This window comes from Notolepis coatsorum, assembly GCF_963971535.1.
Source record: "Notolepis coatsorum genome assembly, chromosome: 2".
NCBI lineage: Eukaryota > Metazoa > Chordata > Actinopteri > Aulopiformes > Paralepididae > Notolepis > Notolepis coatsorum.
The window spans coordinates 198,284,628-198,306,559 of NC_140166.1; the positions used below are offsets into that span (position 1 = coordinate 198,284,628).

Sequence of the window (21,932 nt, forward strand, 5' to 3'; positions counted from 1 at the left end):
CGGCAGTCACATGACGGTGCCACCACAGGGCAAACAAATATGCTTACCCCGCGATGACACCGCCAGGCAGCCGCCGCGAGAAAGGCCCAACAAAACATTCAAAGGGTTAGTAGAATACAGGATGTAATAGATATTGAGTTCCAGGACTGGCAGGAGAAGAGGAGCAATCAACCTGCCCAACGAGCGCCCCAAATCAACCAATCGGCCCCCCCTGCCTAAAAATAGGAGTAGAGCCAACTAGCTAACCTGTAACACCCGCATAAAGGACGGCTATGCCCCACGTCCCCTCACCGGCGCAGGAGCCCCACCAAGGAAGCATGTACATTTGACCATAAAATTAGAACAAAGAGCATTTTTAAAGAGGTCAAACGTTTTCGTGGTCGGAGGCTACAATGGCTTCACATGGATCTCCAGCGTGGAGCGCTACGACCAGAGCAGCGACAGGTGGACTGTAGCCGAGAACATGGACAGGAAGATCCGGCGCAGTGGCCTAAGCTGCTGCATAATGCATGGCCTGCCTAACATGACGCCTGCCAGTACGCTGCTCCCCGTGGCGCCCTGCAGTGACCCTTGCAGTGACCCCTGGAGGAGGAGGAGCAGGAGGAGAGGAGGAGGAGAGGGAGGAGGAGATGAGGAGGAGATGGAGGAGGAGGAGAGGGAGGAAGAGAGGGAGGAGGAGGAGAGGGAGGAGGAGGAGGAGGAGGAGGAGGAGGAGAGGGAGGAGGAGGCAGCGGGGGGCTCCATCTAAGAACCTTAAACATGTATTAGACCAAAAGAAATCCTAAGAAATTTATAAATGACTATCAGCCAAAGGTGGTGACGTTTCTTTCTTCTAGTAATTCCGACAATATCTGTTTTTAGTTTGTGTAATGCACATAATATGAGTACTTACACCCCCAACCCAAGCAGATTGCAGATCACTCTCTCTATGTGGAGGCTACCATCTCTCCTCACTGAGAGATACTGGACACCTGACAAACACACACACACACACACACACACACCAAACCAAACGCATAATTCCTCCCAGGCTACCGCTTTGTGGAGATAATTAGTGTGTGGGGGGGAACACAGGAATGCTATATTTTTACTATGGTTAATTTTCATATGGGTAAAACACATTTAATTAAAAAAAACTTCTGGCAAACCAACTTTGGAAAGCAGACAGTTTGATATCAACAGTGAAAATGATTTTTTTTGAAGAAACCCAAGACACTTTCCTAGAAGCTTCATAAAGATCTGTAAGGATCTTTGTCTATTAATTGGCTGACGCAAAGGGGAAGTAGGTTAGAAAAACAAACTATAAACTCAAAACCTGCTGTGTGAACCATCTTTTTTTTCACCCAGAAGCCCCACCCCCCTTCCACACACACACACACACACACACACACACACACACACACACACACACACACACACACACACACACACACACACACACACACACACACACACACACACACACACACACACACACACACACACACACACACACACACACACACACACACACACACACACACACACACACAACCACACACACACACACACAAATGCTCCATTCTCTTATGGATTCACACAGATACAAACAATAGTAACAACAACAACAACAACAACAACACGCTGTTCCATTTACCATACTGAACAAATAATATGTCTATAATCCACACTGGCCAAGTTGTAAATAGTCAGTGTTTGGCTGATGCCAGTCCATGTGACACTGTGTCTATTCCCTGTTCTATACACCAGGCTAGGTGCCATACTGTATCAGTCTCTTGCTGTTCTACACACCGGGCTAGGTGCCATACTATATCAGTCTCTTGCTGTTCCCAACAATCCCATTGGCCTCCTTTACATAACAATCTGAATCCAGATTTATTCACCTCAACGTGACACCGATTTGACCTTTTCCAGTACTGAACCGAACTGTCTGAACAGTAAACAAGTGCTTCTCTCTGATAGGACAGTGCTGAAGACATGAGATCCTGTCTCACCTGGTCTATTTGAAGGTGTCGGTGTGGACGAGGCTAGTGGAGCTTGTTTTGGCTTTGAACAACCAGGCGGTTCATGCCAGACATTGTTGATGCTGCTCCAGCTCTCTTCACTGTCACTATGGACACCCCTTCCTTTCCACCGAGTTCATTGTCAACAATGTGTGTGTGTGTGTGTGTGTGTGTGTGTGTGTGTGTGTGTGTGTGTGTGTGTGTGTGTGTGTGTGTGTGTGTGTGTGTGTGTGTGTGTGTGTGTGTGTGTGTGTGTGTGTGTGTGTGTGTGTGTGTGTGTGTGTGTGTGTGTGTGTGTGTGTGTGTGTGTGTGTGTGTGTGTGTGTGTGTGTGTGTGTGTGCGTGTGTGTGTGTGTGTGTGTAGTTGTGTAATGGTGTGCATATGTTTGTGTGCATTAGGTGTAACCGATCTGGGAGTGTTTGTATGGAGAGTGTTTGTGTGTGTGGAAAGTGTTTATCTAGAGAGCTAATAATAGGAGTCTTTCATTAGGGCTCCTTTCTACGGTAAAGAGGGGGAGGGAGGAGGGGACAACACACAGCCAATTTCAGTTGGTTTTGCCAAAAACCACATCTTCGCTGGGGCTGCTCAACACAACGCCAAAGTAAAGCTCTTTCTAGGAAACCCAGCTCCCTGAATAATCCATCAGGAGGCCATTTTTGGTCAATCTTTGGGAGTTCTGTTGCAATGCATTCAGCACCGTCGATTAGGCTGGCTTGGAAAATCGTGGTTGGCAGATTTTGGATGTTGAGACCCATTTAACGTGGCTTTGTTCACTCAAGCAAAGAGCACTCCTTTTGATGATGATCCCCCTCATTTTCCTCCATGATGATCAACCTCAAAGGCCTGAGGATCTTGGAGCACTTCCTTGATGCTGGCCAAAGCCACCATGTGATCTACATGAGCTATTGCACAGTGATTGAAGCTGTCTTAGCTAACTAAGCCTTTGTTTTCACCATTTGGAATAAAGAATCAACCACATACAATTGCGTGCAATAACCCCATAATTATATGGTCAAGTCTTCATGGTTATCATTCCAAAATGTCGGAAGGCATTGCTAATTTGGCTTTAACAGCTTCCTCAGTCAGACTAACTGAATGTTCAAATACAACGCAAAATTGCATTTAGAGGCGGCACGAATACACACAAAGGCACGATGAACAGTGTTTGCTCAAGTTGAAAATATCTAAACTTATTAGAGAAATTTGCAAATAGGTACTGTATATCTCAACAATACATATGAATAGACTGCTATAAATGCTCTGTGGCCTATAGATATCGAATACATTTAGAAATTATGTCTTGTTTTTGTAAACGTCAACAATGCCACTGTTGAGACCAAAAGTACTAGCATGTCTCCAAGCCAGTTTCGCTAATGAGACTGTGAGACAACTGTGAGACAATATTTCTCTTTGCATTGTATCTGAACGTACTGTAATGGAGATAGAGTGTGTTAGGAGATTACTCTCTTGCTTCAAGGAATTATCAAGAATGTCCATCAGAGCGGCTGGGTGGCGCAGCGGAAATTGCGCTTGTCACCAACGCAAGAGGCACCGGGTTCGACTCCGGCTGTTGGCGTTGCCTCCGGCTTGGGCCAGCCGTCATACTAACTCAATTGGCAGAGTTAGCGGGTGGAAGTCGATGGGTGGTAATCTGGAAGTTGTGGACAGCGACTCCTACAGGTCGGTTGGGGCGCCTGCACAGCAGAGGCAGGAAATGGCGGGGGTAGTGTGAGCCTCCCACACGCTACACCTCGCCAATGAGAGTCCGCGCTGGCAGGTGAAAAGATGTGACAGGCTGCCTCCTCGTGTATCGGAGGGGACACGTGATGCAAGGCTTCTATCCTCCCTACAACCGGCCAGTGGGGGGCATATGCGAGCAACGTTCAAGACAGTGGAGGGAAGAATTGGCACAGTGGAATTGAGATGGGAGAAAAATAGAAAAAAAGGAGAAAAAGTGGATAAAAAAAAAAGAATGTCCACCAGAGACAGTACAGTATGTACTTTTTGATGTCCAAACCCTAGATGTCTTTCACGGTTATTGGACTTCACACTCGCGTCCATCGTGTAAAGACAAACAAGCTGGCGTAACATCCGGAGGCCCGTGGCGGCCTGGCTCGCAAAGTGTTTGTTGTTCAATGAACCCAGACTTCTCTGAAATGGGCCCCAGATATCTACAGCCCAGCATACCCTTCGCCCTGAAATCACCTAGCTAGCTGATTGGCGCTAGTGACAATCGTTGTGTAAGAGTTGTTACATAAACCCACATGCCTTAATAATGAGAATTTCAGAGACGAGACCCCTAACCTGAACCAGACACGGGTGCATGATTGAAAGAACAAATTGGAGGAGAAGATGAAGTCGTTTTACATGGTGGTGGTTGTGATGAGAGGAGGTGAAGCTGGTGGATGAGGAAATGGATATTGGGGAATACCCGAGGAGGATATTGAATAATCAAACGGGGTATCTTGTAGTCCAGTGAGAAATCCCTCTGTCTTAAAGATAGGTTCACTACATTCTCTCTCTGGATAATATTAGTGTTCAGTATTCAGTATTCAGTTGTGTGGTAAGCAAGACTGACCCAGTCCAAGCTGGTAAGATAACATCTCACAATCCCATGTCAGGGTATTTTTTCAAGCAGTTTCTTGGACCTAATTGAAGATGATGTGCTACCCATGTGAATGGGGCCAGCTGTTATGTAATTGGCAGTGATGCGTTGCTCATGGGACGAGGTTGCACTCCGTGCAACCAAAGTTTTGTGAGCAGAAGCGCGTGCACACAGGAATGCGCTGCACTCGACTGAAGCGCCTACTCGCAGTACCCACCTGGCTAATTTGCATATCAATAGCGCCGGTCGTCAGGTGTTACATTCCATTCGTAGAGGCAATTAGGCTGTTTTTAGTCTGTCCTTATGCGAGGGAACATTTATGCGCATGCGTGGGAGTGCGTGCACGCGCCTGGGAGTGCGCGTGCATGTGGCGTCATTAGCGTGCGTGCAACCAGTGTTGATATGAGCATCGCAACACTGGTAATTGGTAAGGATACCTTGCAGGGGCATTATTGTAAACCCAAGGGACCCCTACAGGGTCTGAAGGGTTCCATGTGTCGCAGGGGGAGTTCTGCAGGTAAATGTCCACACCTCCACCACGGGAGGAAGAGTTATTTCCAATAGGACAAGGTCAATTATGCAACCAAAGTGTAAACAGTATAGTCAAGTCAAGTCAAGTCAAGAGTTTTAATTGTCACGGCATACAGGTATACAATGAAATGCGGGTGGTCTTGCCCGCAACGATGTGCAATACAGTGGTACATATAATAGAATCAAAAGAAGAAACAACATTGTGCAGTAACAGGTAGCAGGTAACATGGAGTGACATCTCGGTATCTGTACATAGTTATTTACAGCGCATGTGTGACATGCTAGTTAGCTTTGGTAGTGCAATACACTGTTCCTGTTATTCTAATTTAAAGTGTCCTTTCCTTTGGCCATAAGTGTGCGTGTGTGCGACATGAGTGTGTGCCCGCTCATGTTAAAGTGTTAAGTGGCTGCTCGTGTGTGAGCGTGCACAGTGTGCGTGTCGTGTGTGTGTTCATGTGTGCTTGTGTGTGGACAGTTCAATGTTCTGAGCACTCAATGTACATTGTTCATGGCTCTGATGGCCTGGGGGAAGAAGCTGAGCCTAAGCCGCTCTGTCCTAGTAGCTGGGATTTGCAGGCGTCTGCCTGACCTCAGCAGCTGAAACAGGCTGTTATTGGGGTGGTGAGGGTCTTTCATTATCCTGCAGGCTCTGGATTTGCACCTCTTGTTGTATAGAACCTGCAGGGGGGGTAGTGCAATACCCGTGGTACGCTCGGCTGAGCGCACCACTTTCTGTAGGGCCTTCTTAGAGTTGGCAAGAGGTAAGTTGGTATATTTACTTTACTCCGAGTCCTGCTATTCCTTAGTGTACAACGTAATGGGATGGTTTCAGCGTAAATACAGTTGTTTAAAATTACAATATGTATATATTAACGCACAATTCTTTTAACGCCACTATTTCTTCTTTTTTTTTTACTTTACTTTTCATTTTTTACTAGACTTCACTCAGGTGTATTATTGATACTCTCATTGATACTATGTTTGTTTCTGACTCAAAGTGTGTGTGTGTGTGTGTGCGTGTGTGTGTGTGTGTGTGTGTGTGTGTGTGTGTGTGTGTGTGTGTGTGTGTGTGTGTGTGTGTGTGTGTGTGTGTGTGTGTGTGTGTGAGTGAAAGAGAGGGGGGGTGAGAGAGATGAGGAAGGGGCAAGAGAGCTGAGAGAGTGTGTGTGTGTGTGTGTGTGTGAGAGAGACATAGAGAGAGAGGGGGGTGGGGGTGTGAGTCCTCAGCCCTTGTGTGGGTGAATGTAACAAGTTCCTAACATTGTCTTTCCCCTATTATTTAATGCACACTCTATTAATTTTTTTTCTTTTTTTTTAATCCACTTTTTCTCCTTATTTTTCTCCTATCCCAATTTCGTCTCGCCAATTCTCCCTTCAATTCTCCCCTGTCTCGAACGTTGCTAGACTATGCCTCCCACTGGTCGGCTGCAGTGAGGACGAAGCCTTGCATCACGTGTCCCCTTCGGTACATGAGGAGGCAGCCGTCGCATCTTTTCACCTGTACAGCGCGATCTCTCAGTGGCGAGGAGTAACGCGTGGGAGGCTCACGCTGCCCCCGTTGCTTCCTGATTCTGCTGTACAGGCGCACCAACCGACCTGTAGGAGTCGCTGTCCACAACGTCCAATCCCCACCCACCAGCTTTCCCACCCCTAACACTGCCAATTGTGTTAGTATGAACGACCAGCCAAGCTGGTATAGCAACGCCGAGAGCTGGGCTCGAACCCAGCATCTCCTGCGTTAGTGGCGAGCGCCTTGCCCACTGCGCCACTTAGCCGCCACTTTATTCATCGTTTTAAATTATTATTTTCTTTTAAGTTATTTTGTGCATCACTCTGTTTTGAATTTGATGCAAATTTGCAATGCATGAGGGTCATCCTTTTGTGTTAAACTACTGCATAAAGCAAGTATTTGTTGACTTTCATGTTGATAAGAGTATTAAAACTTGAAAAAGATCTGTTTAAGGTAGATTTAGAACAGATACAAAATATGCGATTAATTTGCGATTAATCGCGAGTTAACTATGGACAATCATGCAATGAATCAGATTAAATATTTTAATCGATTGACAGCCTTAGTATTTACGATAGTTTCAGCTACTGGTCTACTATCCTCTTGCTATGCAGTTCCATTGATAAACTGGACTTTTGACTTACTGTGCAATCTGAGAACTGGGTAGCGCAGCGGACTAAGCGCCTGGTATCGAATCCAGCTGTCAGCGGTACCTCCGGCTTGGTCGGTCATCCATACTAACACAATTGGCAGTGTTAGTGGGTGGGAAGCCGGTGGGGTATGTATCCTGGTCGTTGTAAACAGCGACTCCTACAGGTCGGTCGGGGCGCCTGCTCAGCGAGGAAGGGAACTGGGGAAAGTAGTGTGATCCTCCCACGCGTTACGCTCCCCCAGTGAGAGTCCTCGCTGTCAGGTGAAAAGAAGAGGCTGGCTGACTCCACATGTATTGGAGGAGACATGTGATAGTATCTATCAACCCTCCCTAGACCGGCAAGTGGGGGGCAAATGCGCGCAACGACCAGGAAGGGAATTGGCATAACGACGGCAAAAATACAGAAAAAAAGGGGGAGAAAAATTTATTTTCTATATTATAGCTATATAATAACTTATTATAGTGTGAATTTCTCCAGATCACTCTTGGCAGAGCCTGAGGTGTAGCCAGCAGAATACCTCTCAATTATTTCTGACTGTTCTCATCTCTCCAGGATCTCCTGCAGCTACTGTATAGCTAAATGAATGGGTCATTAATAGATCGATCCTAGCTTCGTCTGTTCATGCGGTCTCTTTGGCTTGAACAAGGTCTTCTAATATCGATTTCTCTATCTGCCAAGGCAGGGGATTTTGAAGTTTGAAGCTGAAATGAAAGAAAAATAAATGGAAAGATTGCAAGCCAAAAGCATTGTAGTTGAGCTTGTAGTTTAGCATTCTTGTAGTGGGGGCATAATGAAATTGCAACATCCGGTCATTTAGTGTTAGCAACGTGGCTCTTAAAATTAGGTTGGTTAGCAAAAGGAAAACACTGTTAATTTTCACTATAGGCGGAATAAAAACTGCTTTGCTGCTTTTTTTTTCCACTTATGTGGTCGATAGCAATGTGTCCCCTATCCCCACTCACAAAGTGCAGCACCAAAAGAGGCTCTTTTGCCTTTGGGATCACTCTACCTTTAAGTCTTGCCAACCCCCTATTCTATCTCTCCTGTTCTACTGTCTTCAGGTAACTGGGGAGGTATTTGTTCACAACATGCTACCCTGCGCGATGGGCGCAACTCCTGCCTGAACACAGGTCTGATAACGATTCAGAACTATGGCCGGTACCTGCCACCTCGCCACGTCCACCTGACCCTGGCCCATGAACTGGGTCACAGCCTGGGATCTCCGGTCAGTAGCAGCCTGATGGACCAGTAGCTGGTCCCCTGCACAGTATGCTCAGCAACTCACCTGCTGCACTGACACTGATACTGCACATCATAATTATCACCACAGAATTATTATTACTCACTAGGTATGATAGAGTAGGACTCATCATGACCTGTGACTAGTTTACATCCAATGTCAGAGTGAAGGCTAAAGAAACATGCCAACATTATGAGAATCCTTACTGTTGGCAAATATGTGATGTAATGATCTGTATATGTTTTGTTGTCTAAATAAATACCTACCTACCTACCTACCTACCTACCTACCTACCTACCTACCTACCTACCTACCTACCTACCTACCTACCTACCTACCTACCTACCTACCTACCTATAGTACCTACCTACCTACCTACCTACCTACCTACCTACCTACCTACCTACCTACCTACCTACCTACCTACCTACCTACCTACCTACCTACCTACTGTCTTCTCCAGAGTCAGACAAGAAGATAGATACCAATTGCTGTGTGTTCAGTAGAAAGCTATCCGGCTTCAAGCTAGCCTAGCTTAGCACAAATAAATGGAAGCGGATATGGACCAGCTAGCCTAGCTGTTGGCCAAAAACACCTCTCCGGGAGTATTAAGCTAGGCTAATGGTCTGTATATGTTTCCATTAATTTGTGCTAAGCTAGGCTAGCTTGTTTTCTACTGAACACACAGAGAGGGAATTGGAATCTATCTTCTTGGTTGACTCTGGAGAAAATGGTGTTCCTTTAAAATTACTCTTAAAATGCTATCTTATTATAGATTATAAATTTGTCGTTGGCTTCACCATGGTTGCAATCAACAAGACAACAAAGTACAAACACCATACAGGCAGGGGTAACGGCAACATTGAACTGAAAAAGTTGATTCTCGGGCCTGTACTGAGTTTTGACCACCTGCCGAAGTCGTTTGTGATCCTGTCTAGGAATCCGGTATAATTATACTTCACCGTTTGGCAAATTGTGGGAAATATCTCAACTCCAAGACATCTAAAGTGTTCTACCATTGGTATATTTACTGGGAGTGAGGTAGCCTTCGCAGTCATATTAAGTGGAAGGAAGGCCGATTTTGGCCAGTTTATCTTAAATCCTGATAGATTGCCAAAATCATCTATTACCTTGAAAAGATGAGGTAGTGAGGTGGTAGGGTTTTGCATGAACATTATTACATCGTCCGCATATAAACTGATATGATGCTGTGTGCCCTTAATTGAGATCGGCTCTATGGATTGGGATTGTCTTATATACTGTGCCAGAGGTTCTAGAGATAGAGCAAACAGTCCGGGACTAAGAGGACAACCCTGTCTGGACGAGCGCGACACAGGGAAGTTTGGGGAGGTGAATTTCCCTGTTATAATCATGGCCGACGGATCTGTGTATAGTACTTTGATCATATTAATAAATCCATCTCCTAACCCCATCCTTCCAAGTACTGCCCATAAATAAGACCATTCCAACCAAAGGCCTTCATCGCATCCAAGGATAATACAGCTACAGGAGGTACAGCTTCTTTGCTCGCTTCTATCACATGCAGTAACCGTATAATATTATCCGTGATCAGGCGGCCTCTTATGAAGCCTGTCTGATCAGGATGAACTAAAGATGTCATATGCTTTTGAAGTCTGATGGCTAGTACCTTAGCGTACAGCTTAATATCGGTTCCGAGGAGGCTTAAGGGTCTATAACTACCACAGTCGGTGGGGTCTTTGTCTTTTTTAAGGAGGACAGTTATAAGTGCCATATTAACGTCCCTGGAGAAGTTCCCCTCTTTGATTGAGTATAAAATCATGTCAAGTAATAGGGGTCCGTTTACATCCCAACATGAGAGGTACAGTTCTGGTGGGATACCATCCCATCCAGGGGCCTTACCACTTTGCAATTCAGATATAGCCTCCCTAAGTTCCTCTAGTGTAATAGGTGCATCTAACTGTTTAGCGTCTTCCTCTGAAATTTTAGGTAGGTTAATTTGATCAAGAAATTAATCCAGTTTATTATGATCGAATACCACTTCTGACGTGTATAGGTTAGAGTAAAAATTACAATCCGCCGCATATAAATTTATTTGGAACAATAAACCTCCAAGAATAAAAAGATCCACTGCACAGAGAAATAAAGCCGACGGGGGTTTAGCATTCCCAGACTTCAGCTACTATTTTAAAGCGTTCTCTTTAAGACCACTGATCACCTGGTTTGATTCTCAAGCATCTGTATCCTGGAGACCATTAGAGGAGAACATAGTGGCACCACATAGACTACAGGATATAGTATACACCAACTTATCAATTAAGCAATGCAACTTGAAATTTGGCCCTCTTATTACACATGTGATTCGGATATGGCGTGACACACAGAAAAAATTTACTAACCAACATAAATGGCATAGTCATTCTCCCCTATTTAATAACAATTCACTCCTTATTGCACAACAACCTATCAGATTCACCAAATGGGAAAAGAAGGGCATACATACATTGGGGGATGTTTTCAACGACCGGGGTTTTTGCAGCTTTAAAGATCTAACTAATTTAACCTCACCAAATCCACTTTTTATTTCTATCTACAATTAAGAGCAGCTTTAAAGGCTCATGGAGTTCCATTAAAGGTGCCACTTGAACACCACAGATATCACAAATAATTTTATGGAAAGGAGACATCGAGAGGCTTCGTATCTGAGTTTTATCGTCACTTACTTACGTCCTCATATGAGGTCCTTCCTCTAGACTTAGTCTGGAGGAAGGATATACCAAACTTGGAAGTAGATTTTGATTGGGATGAAGTTTGGGCAAACGTACGGCTTTCATCGCGCAACCCGGATCATCAACAGATTAATCTTAATTTTATTCATAGGACTTACTTAACTCCTAGACGTTTGTACCTAATGGGGCTTAAACAAGACTCTCGATGCTCCTTATGTTTAAACAGTGATATTGGTACATTTATGCATATGTATTCGGAATGCCCTCCGGTTAAGACATTCTGGGAAGAAGTAACCACGCAATTATCAGAATTTTTTTCTTCTGACCATACCTGTACTGCCTTCTGTATTGATGTTGAATGATGTTTCTCAGTTAGCAGCCTCTATACAGGTAAAGAGACTTATTTTGTCCGGTCTTACGGCTGCTAAAAAGCTGATAGCATCACGCTGGATTCATGTATTTTAATGCCATTATTATGTCACACTTAACATACTGTCTGACTAGCTGGACACAAGCCTCCTGTACAACACTACGATCTGTACAGGTAGTTTACCATCAGGCTGTGAAAGTTCTGGACAGGAAAACAAAGCCACCACCATTGTTATAGCATAGCAAACCAGAACCTACTGAGCTGGGACAATCTTGTCAAATTCAAAGATTCCTGCCTTACCTATAAAATCCTACATGGCTTGGCTCCTCCCCCCCTCTGTACTTTCATAAAACAGAAAGCATCTGCTGACAGATATACCAGGTCTGTAGTCAGAGGGGACTGTGTAGTCCCAAACAGGAGGTCTGCTTTTAGTCAGACAGCCTTTTCCGTGAGAGCAGCCCACACCTGGAACAGTCTGCCAACACGGCTCAGGGAGTATCAACGTTACATTTCATTTAAAACTAACTTAAAATCATGGTTGAGAGATGGTCAAGCGACCATTTTAACTGAGGGGTTGTATTGTAATGTATTTTAATGTATTTATTTGTATGTATTTTAGTGTATTGTAACCTATACTGATTCCTACTGTGTTTTAATTATTGTACTATGTTTTAATTATTGTTGTGCTCATGTCACCTGCCCCAGAGACTACAGTTGAAAATTAGCCAACTTGGCTAAACTGGCATATTTACAGTCAAATGTTCCTTAATATGCACTGTCTCTGTATTTTAAACCAATAAATACAAATACAAATACAAACCGGATAAAATGTGCCGGAAGGTATGGGTTCTTACCTATCTCGATGTGATTTATCTAGAGATATCTACCGCAAGAATTTTACGTGTTAGTGAAGCCAGCATAGCAATCTGGTTAGAGGTGGTGGAGAGGATAAAGGTTAGCATATGAATTTGTAATTCCTGGTGTTAAACGGAATAATGGATGGATTGTCCAAGAGGGGGTCCTGAGGGGGGGGGGGGGGGGAGCGAGCAAGAGCATAGGTATTGTATTGCATTTATTATGGGTAAATCTTTTAATCTGCATTTATTTTGATTTAAGTACTGGACTGTCATTATTGTTATTATTGTGTCAATCATAGTCCTGTGATTTATTGTGGATTTCCATTGTTTATGTATTGTGTGTCTGGTTTTATGTAAAAAAAGGGGAAAATAAAAAACATTTGTAAAAAAAAAAAAAAAAAAAACATACAGGCACAAAAGACATTCGCCCAAAACAGTCAATGGTTCAAATGAGAATTCATCAGAGCAATGGCATGTGGAATGAAAGACTTCTTACATATGTTTTTGGGGGCTAGGGGAAAGGTAGTGCCTTCCAGATGGAAGCTTGTCAAACTCACTATGAAGGGGATGCAAAAGGATCAGACAATATTTGCTGTGCCTTGTTCCTATTCCAGAATACATACAACTCAGACAATTGTCTTTGTGGTTTCGCTATAACCTTTCTGGCCATGTTACTAATTCTTGCCAGTTTGTTGGCCCCAACTGGTTTCCATACCAGGTTGAGATATCAAAGGTTATAACACTTTCAACAAGGCTTTTGTATACCAGCTCTAGAATATCTCTATACTTACAGCAAAACTATTCAACTTTTTTTTTTAAGATACAATCGATACAGTCTTCTTGAAGATGTATTCTGTGTTAACTGTGAAGCTCATAGTATTATCCAAGAAAGTTTTGACATTTTTTTTATTTCTACCACTTCTATTGTAGCTGATTGGCTTGGGTGGAGCAGGCTACTGTTGCAGCTGATAGTCAGCTCTTTGGTTTTACTAGTATTTATGACTGTGCTGTATGAACACCAGTCCATCAGCTCACCAATATGTCTAAAATATGACTCTTCACTCTTGATGTCACCCTCCTCGAGTAGTCCAATCAATGCCATATCATCAGCATATTTGTATAACTGGAATATAGAATCTTGGAGTTGCATTTTGTTGGCATAGATAGAAAATAATATTGGTGATAAAACGCAACCTTGAGGAGCACTGGTGTTTAGAATAGTCTAAGATAAGATAAGATATTCCTTTATTGATCCCCTTGGGGAAATTCAGGCATCATAGCAGCATGGGGGATGGGGGGGGGGGGGTACAGGTAGTAAAAACAACACAAGCAGTGTAAACAAATAGGTCAATATAATTTACTATCTAACTAACTGAAATATACAGTATTCACAGTGTCACATAAGGTGCGGTATGCATGAGGTAGTGTTATAATTTACTGTCTAACTAACTGAAGTATACAGAATTCACAGTATCACAGTCTGCTTTGACAAGGTGCCATTAACAGAAACTTTCTGTGCCCATATTTATTATTATTTATTATTTCATTTCAGATCCCCATTAGTCACTGCCTGAGCAGCGACTATTCTTCCTGGGGTCTGGATACAAACATATAAAAATCAAACAAGAATAATCAATAAAACAACATAAAATAAAACAAAACCAATATCAATAAAACACCAATAAAACATACAAACAAATATAGAACAATAAACAAATAAAAAATCAGACATACAAACAAATATAGAACAATAACAAATATACAAACATATAGAACAAATCAAATATCAATAAAACAACAAATATCAATAAAACAACAAACGGAAACATCTCAGAGAAAACTAAAACTTGTTCAAAAACAGCTTGACATTCCATATACTAATATTCCTCATAACCATTAAACAAAGACATTCCAAATGAATACATAACCCAACACAAGAATTCATTCATCAGACACAGATTAGACTTCAATCAATCTCTTTCTGCATTACAGCTTTTCTTAGTCTCTTCTTGAATCCAACTTTACTGGTAATTAAAACTAAATATTGTGGAAGTCTATTCCAGTAGGACATTGCTCTGTACAGTCTTCTTTAAGGCTTCAGTTCTGGGTTTCGGCAGGGCGAACCGACCCCTGAAGGCTTGTCTAGTGCCATAGTTATGACCATCACTAGTAAGCAACAGCTGCGAAAAGAGGCATACAGGTTTATGTATAAATAATAATATTTCTCATAAACAAAATCAAACTACACACTATTCTCTCATTGACTCTCATCCACGACAGTTCCTTATGCATTTCTTCAACACTGTTTCTAATTGAGCTATGCAATGCAAGTCTTGCAGCTTGAGCTTAGAAACCTTTGCAATAAGATATGTGTTGTCATTGTGTTAAATGCTGAACTAAAATTCATAAATGTAACTATTGCATAGCTTTTAGACAGTTGTAGATGTTTAGTCATTAATTGACTAGTATGAGTGTTGCATCTATAAGCAAACTGGAGCAGGTCATGCTCTGGTTGCTGCTATAAGCCTACAGGATCATTTAGTTCAAGGCCTTAACCCCTTTAGGAAGAGGCACACATCAACCCACCCACTGTGTGTAGGTTTTAGTGTTAGGCTTTAGAGACTCCCAAACACATGCATCCCTGAACACACATACCGGTACACGCAGCTACACACACAAAAGTCAAACAAAATCTAGCCTTAGATAAGACCTTGTTCAATGGCCAATCATTGTCTCGGAATGATTCATTCACTTGGCTCAGCCTCAGAGAGTATTTTGATGGAGCCTTTAAATTGTCTCTCTTTATATTCCTCTCTCTCTCTCTCTCTCTCTCTCTCTCTCTCTCTCTCTCTCTCTCTCTCTCTCTCTCTCTATCTCTCTCTCTCTCTCTCTATCGCTCTCATTCCCTCTCTCTCTCTCCATATGTTCTACTGTTATGACCTCAAACATTCTCACACACACTTATGGTCTGAGCAAGACTCATACACGCACACACACACACACACACACACACACACACACACACACACACACACACACACACACACACACACACACACACACACACACACACACACACACACACACACACACACACACACACACACACACACACACACACCACACGTGTTCCTCCATGTTTAGCAGCAGTTTACACCTGCAACCTTTCACTGTCTCAAGTAACAGCCCCACCCCCCTGTTCACACTTCCATGGGTCGAGGGTTCTTCCCAGGAGGCAGATTTTAGGCAGATTAGTTCTGCTACAGCATGTCCATCTGTGGGCCCTTTATAAATTAAAGTTTTTTTTTTTAGCTGGCTTCAGCTCGGTACCCTGGATCCACTGACAGGCGTGTCTCATTGTTTCCAGACGGGATAGAGCTCTTCACCTAAGATTGATGACTGGGGCAGTCAGATATAGAGAGTGGGGTGGGGGGTGTAGGGGGTACGGGGGTGCAGAGTGATGATGGGTTGAGAAGCGCCAGAAACTTTAGCCTAATTCCCTTTCACCCAATCACCCATACACCCATAACATGATTCTGGTATGCTATGAAATTGGAAAACAAAATATTACTACTACTACTACTACTACTACTACTACTACTACTACTACTACTACTACTACTACTACTACTACTACTACTACTACTACTACTACTACTACTACTACTACTACTACTACTACTACTATTACTAATACGATAAGATAAGATATTCCTTTATTGATCCCCTTGGGGAAATTCAGGCATCATAGCAGCATGGGGGGAGGGGAAGTACAGGTAGTAAAAACAAGCAGTGTAAACAATAATATAACAAATCAATATAATTAACTAACTAACTAACTGAAGTATACAGTATTCACATAAGGTGCAGTATGCATAAGGTAGTATTATTGTCCTTTTAGGTTCCTAGTAGTTGTAGTTGGATGTCTGGCAGCAGTCCCTGCCCACTGTTGTGGAGCCTGATGGCCGCTGGTGGTATGAAGGACTGGCCGAGGCGGTTAGTTGAGTGTCGGGGGGGTATGAGTCTGTGACTGAACGTGCTTCTTGTCTTGACTATCTCGTCGTAGAGGGGGTGGGAGGGATTCTCCAGGATAGCAGCCAGATTCCTTCTCATCCCCCTCTCTGCCACCACCTCTAGTCTGACAAGCTCGACTCCCACCACGTAGCTAGCCTTCCTCACCAGCTTGTTCAGTTTGTTGGTGTCCCTCGAGTTGATGTAGCCCCCCCAGCATGCCACAGCATAGAAGAGGACACTGGCCACTACAGACTGGTTGTGGCAGAAGTCTGAGGTATAGAGGGTGAAGAGGAAGGGTGACAGCACAGTTCCTTGGGGGGCGCCGGTGTTGCTCACCAGTACGTCAGACTGACTGTCCTGTAGTCTGACGTACTGCGGCCTGTCAGTGAGGTAGTCCTTGATCCAGGCCACCAAGCCTTGCTCCAGCTGCATCACGGAGAGCTTCTCCACTAGCAGTGACGGCTGGATGGTGTTGAAGGCACTGGAGAAATCGAAGAACATAATCCTCACTGAGCTGCGCAGCTTCTTCAGGTGCGTGTGTATGCTCTGTGGAGCATATAGATGATGGTGTCCTCCACCCCGTAGTTTGCCTGGTATGCAAACTGCAGGGGGTCGAGGGAGTCACGCACCAGGGGCTTGAGGTGTTGCAGGACCAGTCTCTCGAATGTCTTCATGACGTGTAACGTCAGAGCGACTGGCCTGTAGTCGTTGAGGTTTCTGGGTCGTCCCTTCTTGGGCACCGGGACAATGCAGGAGGTCTTCCAGAGCTGGGGCACCCTCTCTAGCCTCAGGGAGAGGTTGAAGAGATGTTGGAGCGGTGCTGCCAGCTGCTCCGCACATGCTTTGAGCACCCTGGGATTGGTGTTGTCCAGTCCTCACTAATCTTGGAATATTATATAATATTTGTATCCATTATCCATGCATCACCTGTAACATCCTCCAGATGTTCATTATAACTTAAAATGGTCTAAAATAGTTTTAGAGAAGATATCCAGACAGCTCCTGTCCCCACACACACACACACCTCTGTTCTGTCCTTGGTGTCGCTCATCTGTTGATGGAACACTACGTTCTTCCTGCTGTTCATGGATATCAGCAGCTACAATGTTATATTTAAAAATATAGTTAACATGTGTTCTAGGTCATCAGACTGGTGAGAATGCTCCATCACTGCTGCCCCCAGAAACCTTTCTATACTTTTTTTGGTAAATTACAGGTCAATTCAAAACGCTGATGTTTCGTGCAGAAAAAGGTTGTCGTCAAAAGGCAATGCCAGCTGACGGCAAAAGGCGATTTAGGGAACCTCTGAACTCAACAAAGAAGGGAGTTCATTCCTCAAGCCCGTGACTAGGAGAATTAACCCTTTTATTACATGGGAAATTATGTAATTGGTTTTTCCAGGTTCATTCCACACGATTCCAACATGTGAAGTTCCTTTGAATGGAAAACCTCTTCTAAGACTTTTATTTCCTGTACTACTATAATCTAAAATCTGGTTTCCATTCACATAACAGCCCACTGTTCGTTATTATTAATCATTGATATACCTATGCATTAAAACCTGTTAAGCCGTAAGGTCCAATTATCACATCATGGGGTATCATTGGAAAGCCACACTCATTGGCTACAAACATTTTCGAGATCGCCAAATGATTGACGGAGCTAGAGCCCCCGGAGTTCGGGGGTGGTAATGTGTACTTTTGTGCACGCCTCACATATCGCCATGTAACTCGAGAACCGCTGAATGGATTTTGACACCTGAAAGGGCAATTGACAGGCAACAAATAGGGCTTTAATTCTATCTATATATTGTATTAAAAATGCACACCCGAGCCTCTAGAGGTCGGCAAAGTGGCGCATCGCGAATCGTCCTCATGAGGGCCCACATGTGGGCCCTTGGATGTTAAGAGGTTTTAATGTTAAAAATTGCCAAGAGTAAATACCATAACCCTATCAAAACAGCAGTCAAAGTGTATATTTTCATTTTACCGATGTTTTATAAGATTTAACGAAAATACGAATTCATCAGAGAAATGCTAATTATATCTCTTTTATCGTAAAACCGAGAGGAAATGACTAAATCCAGATTTAACCCTGTCATTGGAAAGAGGAGCCGTTTCCCTATCCATAGATGTATGATTTGGCCATAATAAGCTCAAGGTCAAGTTCAAGGTCAAATATGAATTCATAATTAAAATGGATTATCATTTATTACTGTATCTACAAATCCTTCTGTTTAATCATCTCCCCTTTATTCATCTTTATTCAACCTCGGTGACGGCACAATTGTAACATGGTGTTATTCACCGGCACAGATGCAAAAATAAATCATAATTTATATTCTCCTTTTTTTCATTACAATTTACTCAAGCCTAGTAACATACACAATATTTCTGACACTGGAAATACATACCCCCAGGTCCCTAGATGTTCCTAGATACCAAGAACATGCAAATTGACCTTGTAGAAGTGGAGCAATCTTCCATTTACTTAGGCATGTACCTTTAGGCGACATTTCTGAAAATAGGGCTACAGCTTAACAGGTTAAACAAATCTGATTAATTACATCAATATTGTGCTATCAGAACATAATATATGTTGCAAGTATTTAATGTTTGCTATTGCCTATTACTGGGCCTTACTTACTTACGCCTTTTACCCAGTTTGGGGCATAGGCCGTCAACAAGGGTTCTCCAAGCATCCCGATCCTGAGCCAACCTCTCAGGGGGCTTTCACACTCAGCCTTTTGTACCGAATCACCGTCCCGGAGCACGGGGGGCAGTGTTCTCACTCACCACTTTTGGGGTGCGAAACGGCGCTGAATCGTTTCACCCCCCGCTGAACGGGACCAGCTGGCAGAGGTGGTCTCGGGGTCGGTCCCGGGAGAACGGGGGGTGTGGCTTTGCGAGCTTGTACCTTTTCACGGGCGTGGCGCCTGGTGCTGACATAACGTCATAAATTTTGTTTGCCATTGCTATGTCTATAACATTGTTCGAATGCATTTATTTCTATTAGACCAGTGGTGCCCAACAAGTCGGCCGTGGTCGACCAGTAGATCGCTCAAAAGCGGACTCTACAACACCATCCATTCGTGATAAAATATAACTTCATATTTATTGGCAATTTGTTCATTTTATATCAACATCCAGAGTCCGCAGTCGTGTTAAGACATTCCCGTTTACATTTTCGGTCGACCAGTAGATCAATGACATTCAATATAATCGATGCGAGTTACTAGTATGTTGCAGTAACGTTAGCGTTAGCCGTTAGCTTAGCGTTATTGTTAACGCTGCAAAACGATCAAAAGCGGACTCTACAACAGAGTTCCATTCGTGAGAAAATGGGGGTGGGTTATATTGACAAGGCTTGACAACAGAGGTTCAAATATAACTTCATATTTATTAGTTATTTGTATCTTTATATCAACATCCATTCTCCAGTCTCCGTGTGAACACTTCCTGTGTTTACATTTCGAGCGTGACATCATCGACTACGGCAAGCTTACAAGCTCAAAACGCAAACCGTAAACAAAACCCAGAGCGCACCCAGAATGAAGTGTGTACACAAACTAGAGGGGGGAGAGGGGGGGGGGAGAGTTCGGATCAGATCTCGGTACGGGAAGAACGGAACGAAATAGAAACGAATAGAGTGAGTGAGAAAGGGCCCTCAAGCTGGCCCCAGGTGTGTCCCATCTTCTTGGCATCATCTTCCAAGTCTCAGTGCCAGGTGTTTCGTGGTCGGCCTCTATTTCTTTTCCCTTGGGGGTTCCACCTGAGAGATTGTCTTGTGATGCTCAGGGATGGTTTACGGAGTGTATGGCCAATCCATCTCCAACGGCTTTCTCTGCTGGCTGTTGTTGTGTTTGTTGCCACAGGTCTTTGTTGCTGATGGTGTTAGGCCAGCGAATCTGGAGGATTCGGCGCATACAGGTGTTTAGGAAAACTTGTAGTTTATTGGTTGTGGTGACAGTGGTCCTCCAGGTCTCAGCGCCATAGAGTAGGACTGACTTCACGTTAGTGTTAAAGATCCTGATCTTGGTTGTGATGGAAATGTCTCTTGAGCTCCAGATGTTCTTTAGTTGGAGAAGGGCTCCTCTGGCCTTGCCAATCCTGGCTCTCACATCAGCATCTGTTCCACCTTGCTTGTTAACCATGCTGCCCAGGTAGGTGAAGTTGTCTACCTCTTCCAAAGGTTCTCCTTCCAGAATGATGGGTGATGTGTTGTCAGCATTGATTTTCATGACCTTGCTCTTCCCTCTGTGGATGTTAAGCCCAAGCCGAGTAGAGTTGTCACTTGTCAGCGATGGTACTTGTCTTTTCCTGCATCTGCTGCTGGGTGTGAGAGAGAAGGGCCAGGTCATCTGCAAAGTCGAGGTCTTCTAACTGCGTCCATAATGTCCATTGTATGCCATTTTGTTTCTCTGCAGTGGATTGCTTCATGACCCAGTCTATTGCCAGCAGGAACAGAAATGGTGACAACAAACAGCCCTGTCTCACTCCAGTTTTTACCTGGAAGGCGTCGGTGGGTTGACCGCCATGAATCACCCTGCAGGTCATCCCCTCATAGGAGTTCCTGATGATATTTCTGTACTTCTCTGGCACTCCGTAGTGTCTGAGTAGCTTCCAGAGGTTCTCTCTATTCACGCTGTCGAAAGCCTTTTCTCGTAGTCAATGAAATTAATGAATAGGGGTGAATTCCACTCTAATGACTGCTCCAGTATTATCCGCAGTGTTGCAATCTGGTCTGTGCAGGATCTGTTTTTGCGGAAGCCCACCTGGTGGTCTCGTAGCTGTGGGTCGACGGCGTCCTTCATCCTGTCCAGTATAATCCTGTTGAATACTTTTCCTGGGATGGAGAGTAGTGTGATCCCTCTGTAGTTTGCACATTGGCTCATATCTCCTTTCTTTGGTATTTTGACAAGGTAGCCCTCCTTCCATTCTGATGGGATGTGTTCTTCTTCCCATATTTTCTTGAAGAGAGGATGGAGCATCTCTTCCATCATCTCTATATCGGCCTTCAGTGCTTCTGCCGGAATACCGTCGGGTCCTGCAGTCTTGCCGTTCCTCAGCTTCTTGATGGCTTTGCGGATCTCTTCCTTTGTTGGCACGCTGCAGTCTATCAGCAGATCCCTGTCAGCTTGCTGGATGTCTGGTGGGTCCTGTGGTGCTGGTCTGTTTAGCAGTTCCTCAAAATGTTCTACCCATCTTTCCTTTTGTCTTTCCTCTCCGATGATTGGCTGTCCATCTTTGTCCTTAACTGGTCTTTCTGGTTTACTAAACCTTCCTGACAGCTTCTTGGTGGTGTTATACAAGTCTTTCAAATGTCCATGTCTAGCTGCTTCTTCAGCCTCTGCCGCAAGACTCTCTATATAGTCCTTCTTGTCTGCCTTGATGCTTTTCTTAACCCTTTTTGTGGCTTCTGTGTACTGGTTTTGTGCTTT

The 21,932-nt window shown here is 43.9% G+C and overlaps 1 protein-coding gene across 1 annotated transcript in view; it reads left to right on the forward strand.

Annotated features, from left to right (window-relative positions):
* Positions 1 to 21,932, forward strand: part of LOC311224108 (disintegrin and metalloproteinase domain-containing protein 10) — a 101,289-nt gene that overhangs the window by 67,482 nt on the left and 11,875 nt on the right. Inside the window, exon 9 of the mRNA XM_084308935.1 lies at positions 8,365 to 8,528. Coding sequence (XP_084165061.1) covers positions 8,365 to 8,528 — 164 coding nt within the window. The remainder of the gene's footprint in view (positions 1 to 8,364; positions 8,529 to 21,932) is intronic.